Source organism: Oncorhynchus gorbuscha, unplaced genomic scaffold (genome assembly GCF_021184085.1).
Source record: "Oncorhynchus gorbuscha isolate QuinsamMale2020 ecotype Even-year unplaced genomic scaffold, OgorEven_v1.0 Un_scaffold_855, whole genome shotgun sequence".
NCBI lineage: Eukaryota > Metazoa > Chordata > Actinopteri > Salmoniformes > Salmonidae > Oncorhynchus > Oncorhynchus gorbuscha.
Window position 1 is genome coordinate 256,883 of NW_025745844.1, and position 8,052 is coordinate 264,934.

Consider the following 8,052-nt stretch of genomic DNA (forward strand, 5'->3'; position numbering starts at 1 on the left):
AGTGATGGCTGAACGGCATAGGCAAGATGCAGTAGATGGTATAGAGTACAGTATATACATATGAGATGAGTAATGTAGGGTATGTAAACATTATATAAAGTGGGGAGGGAGGAGCTTAATGTGTGTGTGTGTGTGTGTGTGTGTGTGTGTGTGTGTGTGTGTGTGTGTGTGTGTGTGTGTGTGTGTGTGTGTGTGTGTGTGTGTGTGTGTGTGTGTGTGTGTGTGTGTGTGTGTGTGTGTGTGTGTGTGTGTTGTGTTTGCCAGTACCTGTGTTGATCCGTCTCTCATGTACTTGACCACGGTGCCCTGACCAGTGATGACCCTAGACAACTCACTGTGTAACGATGGGTCTGTGAGGTGAGGCTCCCTACTGTCACTGCAGTGTAGGGGGAAAGTCTGTCTCACCAACACACACTGACCCTCTGGAGTACTGCCTACAGTAACCAAAACTACAGTTACACACACACACTGACCCTCTGTAGTACTGCCTACAGTAACCAAGACTACAGTTACACACACACACTGACCCTCTGGAGTATTGCCTACAGTAACCAAAACTACAGTTACACACACACTGACCCTCTGTAGTACTGCCTACAGTAACCAAGACTACAGTTACACACACACACACACACTGACCCTCTGGAGTACTGCCTAGAGTAACCAAAACTACAGTTACACACACACACTGACCCTCTGGAGTACTGCCTACAGTAACCAAAACTACAGTTACACACACACACTGACCCTCTGGAGTACTGCCTAGAGTAACCAAAACTACAGTTACACACACACACTGTCCCTCTGGAGTACTGCCTACAGTAACCAAAACTACAGTTATACACACACTGTCTGGACACACACACACACTGTCTGGACACACACACACACTGTCTGGACACACACACACACTGTCTGGACACACACACACTGTCTGGACACACACACACACACACACACACACACTGTCTGGACACACACACACACACACACACTGTCTGGACACACACACACACATACACTGTCTGGACACACACACACTGTCTGGACACACACACACACACACACACTGTCTGGACACACACTGACCGTCTGTATCCTCCCTGAGGAACTGCAGCAGCAGACCACTGGGGGTGGAGAGGTTTAGTCTCTGGAACGGAGCGCTGCCAGATAACGCAGCCTGACCCACACACTCTCTGGTCTGGCAGGGGACAACACAGCCAGACACATGAAGGGAATAACACACAGCAGGTACGTCAACAGGAAGAACATATGACGAGAGCATAACGTTATACCATTGATATCAGTATTACAACGTTATCAACAACACTACAAAAACACTACAACTGAACAGACGCTATGGAAACTAAATGCATCTGTTGGTGACGGTCGATAGTATGGATCCACCTGCTCCTCTTCCTCTCTGTGTGTTGAAGACTTGTTGGTCTCCTTGGACGGCTGCACCCCCCTGGCGCTGTGGGAGGAGTTGAGTTTCTCCCGGGACAATGAGGAGGAGAGGAGGGTCGAGGGGACGGGGGAGAGACTGGAGTCTGTGGGCATGTCTAGATCAGAGTCCTGACCAGCCTCCATCTCACCTACAAACACGTCAACAACCAGACTGTTACCGTAGTCACCTTAAAGCTAGACATCACCACACACAACATAGGGACCAGACTACGTCCCCATAACAGGAACAGTACACCAAGTGGTTTAATGACAGAGAAACAGACAGCATCGGTGTAAGGTGTTCACCCTGCTCCCCTGTGGGGCCGTAGTGACTGTAGGAGAGGTGGATGCCGCTGTCCAGGACAGCTGAGAAGGAGCCCAGCCAAACACTCTTATTGGTGGGACTCTGTGTCTCCATGGTGACCGCGTCCTTTGGGCTCTCCTCCTGGTGTCTGTTTGGCTGGGTGATGTGGCTGTACAAATGATGCTTGTCCTTCATCACACACACCTTGATGAGCGTCGACCCTGGAAACAGAACATCGGCTATGGCTATGTTTACACAGGCAGCCCAATTCTGAATATTTTTTTTTAACACTAATTGGTCTTTTGACCAATCACATCAGATCTTTTCACATCAGATCCCAATTCTGAATTATTTTTTTTACACTAATTGGTCTTTTGACCAATCACATCAGATCTTTTCACAGCTCATCTGATTGGTCAAAAGACCAATTAATGTGTGGGAAAAAAATCAGAATTGGGCTGCCTGTGTAAAAGAATCAACGTGTGAATAAAAGAGAGCGAAAGTGTGTATGCTAATAGTGGTGTGTGTGTGTGTGTTCACCCTGGACAAAGTGGATGGTCTCCACCTGGATGTGGCCTCCGTCAGAGGGGTATAGGGAGTGGACCTGGCCTGAGACCTGGATCAGCTGCCCCTCCATGCTGTAACCAGTGAATCCCTTCACACGCACACACACACACACACACACACACACACACACACACACACACACACACACACACACACACACACACACACACACACACACACACACACACACACACACACACACACACACACAGTATTTAACATTTTAAAAAAGGTCCGCATTCTATTGATATTGTTGCAGCAGGTACTTTTTGGGTGAAAGGCACCTTGCCATAACAGCACAGTAAAACATGATCTATCTAGTATCTGCTGGGACTATATCACCATATCTCCTCAACCAGAAAACCAGTACGAAGCTGGAATGTCATATTGTGCCTTTAAAGGGGGTTTATAGACTCACAGTGAAGACGTCGGTGGGCGACTGCAGCTTCGCTCTCTGTTCTCCAGGGGTCCCCACAGCCAGGTCAGGGGTCACGTCCTCCCTGCTCTTCTTCGTGGTCGAGGGGGTTGTTTTCTTGTTCTCCTTGGACGAGTTGGCGCGCTCCGCCCCCTTCCCTCCTTTATCTTTCTTAGCTTTCTTCATCTGTTCCTCCTCCTTCTGTCTGTCCTGCTCTATCTTCCACGCCTGGACAGAGATGAGTTGGTATAGAACATCAGCAGCACAGTTAGAATCATCAGAATGTATTAAAGGTACTGAATACATCAATCACTATAAAACGGGGTGGAAGACAGCAAGACAGAGTCCGTTACTTTGAGCGAGTCTTCTCTGATGTACTGGTCTGGAGGACCTTCCTCTGGGACAGGAGACTTGGCTGGGGAGGCTTCAGGTACACAGGGACACAACGTTTACATCACAGGGGGACTGTAGCACTGTAACTACTAGTACTACTCTTAGTGCTGTTTTTCATCTATTGTAATTTATGTATCCATGTTAATGAGTATGTATGTAATACCAATGGATTTCAGCCTGTTTTGACTGATATTTTGGCTTCCTTACTTGCAGTGTGTTTTGTTGAGACAGTGCCCTTCTTGGTGCCCTTAGCCGACTCTGTCCTGCCTTTCTCTGAGGAGTCAGGCGGGGTGGGCCCTCTCAGTTTCTCTGCCTCTCTCTTGGCCTGCAGAGCTCGCCACTTCACCTCCTCCTCCTCGGTCCAGTCAGATATAGAGTTGGCCACGTGCTCAAGGTACTTCCTGACGACAGAGAGGGAACGGTGGAAAGCGGTTGGGTTTTAATAAATACAATCCTAAACAGGACCCAGAGTCTAATGTACTCTGTGATTTTATTGTTTTCTAACACAAAAAGAAATCAACAAAATGGGTTTGAAGAAAATATATATCCAACTGTTAAACAACTGATTTATAGTAAATGTGAAAGTTGCTTGATTTAAAAAAAACTGTACCTGAACCCAACGTTGGTGTGGAGAGCCATGTCCCATAATTCCTTGCACTGGCGTTGAGGGCTCATGGGATTGTGACAGACGATGAACAGGGTGTTGTCCAGACTACCACAGAAGGTGTCCATGCAGCGGTAGGACTGAGAGGCAGAGTGGAGAATCTACAGCAAGACAACAAGGGGGTCACTAGAACATGCTGTGGTTGTTCTCCTCTCTGTGTTCCCTGAGGATCACAAATGGTCACAAAAAGGAGCCAGAAATCAGAAGGCAAAACAGCTCCAGTAAATGTGAGTATTGATTGATGTTGACCTGGGGAAAGACATTGGCGTTGTGGTGCTCAGTATAGTGCCAGTCACTGAGAGATCGCATCCGGCTTCTCTGTATCTCAGTAACATCTACGACATCAGACAAACTCTCCTCTGATTCATCCTGGTGGTGGAACGCTTCACCTGTAGAGGAAACCTGTTTTATTAGCTGTTATGTCAAAGATACAAAGAGAGGAACAATGAGATATATCAGATCATCAACAACAGCCGGGTTGCAGATCTGTTGGTGCTGTTGTTGTAGATCTGTTGGTGCTGTTGTTGTAGATCTGTTGGTGCTGTTGTTGTAGATCTGTTGGTGCTGTTGTTGTAGATCTGTTGGTGCTGATCTGTTGGTGCTGTTGTTGTAGATCTGTTGGTGCTGTTGTTGTAGATCTGTTGGTGCTGTTGTTGTAGATCTGTTGGTGCTGTTGTTGTAGATCTGTTGGTGCTGTTGTTGCAGATCTGTTGGTGCTGTTGTTGCAGATCTGTTGGTGCTGTTTTGACAACTCTATTGCTATCAGACCAACAGACCTGGTAGTAGACTAGTCTGGATTCAGACCAACAGACCTGGTAGTAGACTAGTCTGGATTCAGACCAACACATCTGGTAGTAGACTAGTCTGGATTCAGACCAACAGACCTGGTAGTAGACTAGTCTGGATTCAGACCAACAGACCTGGTAGTAGACTAGTCTGGATTCAGACCAACACATCTGGTAGTAGACTAGTCTAGATTCAGACAAACACATCTGGTAGTAGACTAGTCTGGATTCAGACCAACACATCTGGTAGTAGACTAGTCTGGATTCAGACCAACACATCTGGTAGTAGACTAGTCTAGATTCAGACCAACACATCTGGTAGTAGACTAGTCTGGATTCAGACCAACACATCTGGTAGTAGACTAGTCTAGATTCAGACCAACACATCTGGTAGTTCTGGATTCAGACCAACACATCTGGTAGTAGACTAGTCTGGATTCAGACCAACACATCTGGTAGTAGACTAGTCTGGATTCAGACCAACAGACCTGGTAGTAGACTAGTCTGGATTCAGACCAACACATCTGGTAGTAGACTAGTCTGGATTCAGACCAACACATCTGGTAGTAGACTAGTCTGGATTCAGACCAACACATCTGGTAGTAGACTAGTCTGGATTCAGACCAACAGACCTGGTAGTAGACTAGTCTGGATTCAGACCAACACATCTGGTAGTAGACTAGTCTGGATTCAGACCAACACATCTGGTAGTAGACTAGTCTGGATTCAGACCAACACATCTGGTAGTAGACTAGTCTGGATTCAGACCAACACATCTGGTAGTAGACTAGTCTGGATTCAGACCAACACATCTGGTAGTAGACTAGTCTGGATTCAGACCAACACATCTGGTAGTAGACTAGTCTGGATTCAGACCAACACATCTGGTAGTAGACTAGTCTGGATTCAAACCAACACATCTGGTAGTAGACTAGTCTGGATTCAGACCAACACATCTGGTAGTAGACTAGTCTGGATTCAGACCAACACATCTGGTAGTAGACTAGTCTGGATTCAGACCAACACATCTGGTAGTAGACTAGTCTGGATTCAGACCAACAGACCTAGTAGACTAGATTCAGACCAACACATCTGGTAGTAGACTAGTCTGGATTCAGACCAACACATCTGGTAGTAGACTAGTCTGGATTCAGACCAACACATCTGGTAGTAGACTAGTCTGGATTCAGACCAATATGTGTCAGAGTACATTTTAAGTTTTTAACACACGGTTGCATTTAAAATGGTTATTTGTTGCATAATGAGTGGGCTTCCAACAGCAGGTTTCACTTCAGTAACCTACAGGCTTTTTGTGGAGCTACTCTGCTGCTGTCTGACAGGTGGTAGGATATTCATCTCCTCAAACTAGTCTCTGTATGCTGTGCACCTGTGATAAATAAGATGCATGACAACTAATGAAAATACACAAGCGGCAATTAAATTCCACTAAATTATGCAAATGAACCTATAGACCGATAAGCATGACGGTCTATGTATTTTCAGCGGCAAACCGATTAACGGTTAACATCCCTAGTGTCAGAGTTCATAGAACGTCTGTACCTTGTGTCTTGTTGATGTGTCTGAGGTAGTTCTTGGCGAAGCAGACCGGGTCGTCCCAGGGCAGGCAGGTAGGTTGAGGGGAACTAGCAGAGGTCAGTAGGCCTCCCTCCTCCAGCTGGGTCAGGGGCATGCTCTCAAACACAAACTGTCTGACCACTCTCTCCACCTCCGGCCAGCTCAGAGACTCTGTAAAGACACCCATCAGATCAACACAGGAGGTTGGTGGCAATTTCATTGGGGAGGACGGGCTCGTGGTAATGGCTGGAGCCATTATAATAGGTGGAATTCCATTTGCTTCGTTCTAGCCATTATTATGAGCCGTCCTCCCCTCAGAAGCCTCCACTGCAGAACACCACACACTTATGCTCAATCGCAAATCAACCCCTAGTCCATCCTCCCTCCTCCCTATTCCCTCCTCCCTAGTCCCTCCTCCCTCATCGCTCCTCCCTAGTCCCTCCTCCCTCATCGCTCCTCCCTAGTCCCTCCTCCCTCCTCCCTCATCGCTCCTCCCTAGTCCCTCCTCCCTCATCGCTCCTCCCTAGTCCCTCCTCGCTCCTCCCTAGTCCATCTTCCCTCATCCCTCCTCCCTATTCCATCCTCCCTCATCCCTCATCCCTAGTCCATCCTCCCTCATCGCTCCTTCCTAGTCCCTCCTCCCTCATCCCTAGTTCCTCCATCCTCATCCCTAGTCCCTCATCACTACACCCTCATCCCTAATCCCTCATCCCTAGTCCCTCATCACTTTAGTCACTTTAATAGATCTGATGCATTCTGATAGGTATAGAGCTATATGGATAGGTATAGAGCTATATGGTGTAGAGCAATATGCTATAGAGCTATATGGTATAGAGCTATATGGTATAGAGCGATATGGTATAGAGCTATGTGGTATATAGCTATTTGGTATAGAGCTATATGGATAGGTATAAAGCTATAAGGTATAGAGCTATATGGTATAGAGTTATATGGTATAGAGGTATATGGTATAGAGCGATATGGTATAGAGCTATGTGGTATAGAGCTATATGGTATAGAGCTATTTGGTATAGAGCAATATGGATAAGTATAAAGCTATATGGTATAGAGCTATATGGATAGGTATAGAGCTATATGGTGTAGAGCAATATGCTATAGAGTTATATGGTATAGAGCTATATGGTATAGAGCGATATGGTATAGAGCTATGTGGTATAGAGCTATATGGATAGGTATAGAGCTATATGGTATAGAGCTATTTGGTATAGAGCTATATGGATAGGTATAGAGCTATATGGATAGGTATAGAAATATATGGTATAGAGCTATTTGGTATAGAGCTATATGGATAGGTATAGAGCTATATGGTGTAGAGCGATATGGTATAGAGCTATATGGATAGGTATAGAGCTATATGGTATAGAGCTATATGGATAGAGCTATATGGATAGGTATAGAGCTATATGGTATAAAGCTATATGGATAGAGCTATATGGATAGGTATAGAGCTATATGGATAGGTATAGAGATATATGGTATAGAGATATATGGTATAGAGCTATATGGATAGGTATAGAGATATATGGTATAGAGATATATGGTATAGAGCTATATGGTATAGAGATATATGGATAGGTATAGAGCTATATGGTATAAAGCTATATGGATAGAGCTATATGGTATAGAGCTATATGGATAGGTATAGAGCTATATGGATAGGTATAGAGATATATGGTATAGAGATATATGGTATAGAGCTATATGGATAGGTATAGAGATATATGGTATAGAGATATATGGTATAGAGCTATATGGTATAGAGATATATGGTATAGAGCTATATGGATAGGTATAGAGCTATATGGTATAAAGCTATATGGATAGAGCTATATGGTATAGAGCTATATGGATAGGTATAGAGCTACAGTGGGGAGAACAAGTA

The 8,052-nt window shown here is 45.3% G+C and overlaps 1 protein-coding gene across 1 annotated transcript in view; it reads right to left on the reverse strand.

Annotated features, from left to right (window-relative positions):
* The window catches only part of spag17 (sperm associated antigen 17), a gene marked incomplete at its 3' end in the record, with an annotated part of 42,174 nt that overhangs the window by 13,884 nt on the left and 20,238 nt on the right, over positions 1–8,052 (reverse strand). The window contains exons 13-23 of the mRNA XM_046335807.1: positions 6,135–6,435; positions 4,039–4,178; positions 3,736–3,890; positions 3,333–3,526; positions 3,086–3,156; positions 2,736–2,960; positions 2,291–2,405; positions 1,753–1,989; positions 1,408–1,595; positions 1,090–1,201; positions 268–434 (exon numbers count right to left, since the gene is read on the reverse strand). Coding sequence (XP_046191763.1) covers positions 268–434; positions 1,090–1,201; positions 1,408–1,595; positions 1,753–1,989; positions 2,291–2,405; positions 2,736–2,960; positions 3,086–3,156; positions 3,333–3,526; positions 3,736–3,890; positions 4,039–4,178; positions 6,135–6,435 — 1,905 coding nt within the window. The remainder of the gene's footprint in view (positions 1–267; positions 435–1,089; positions 1,202–1,407; positions 1,596–1,752; positions 1,990–2,290; positions 2,406–2,735; positions 2,961–3,085; positions 3,157–3,332; positions 3,527–3,735; positions 3,891–4,038; positions 4,179–6,134; positions 6,436–8,052) is intronic.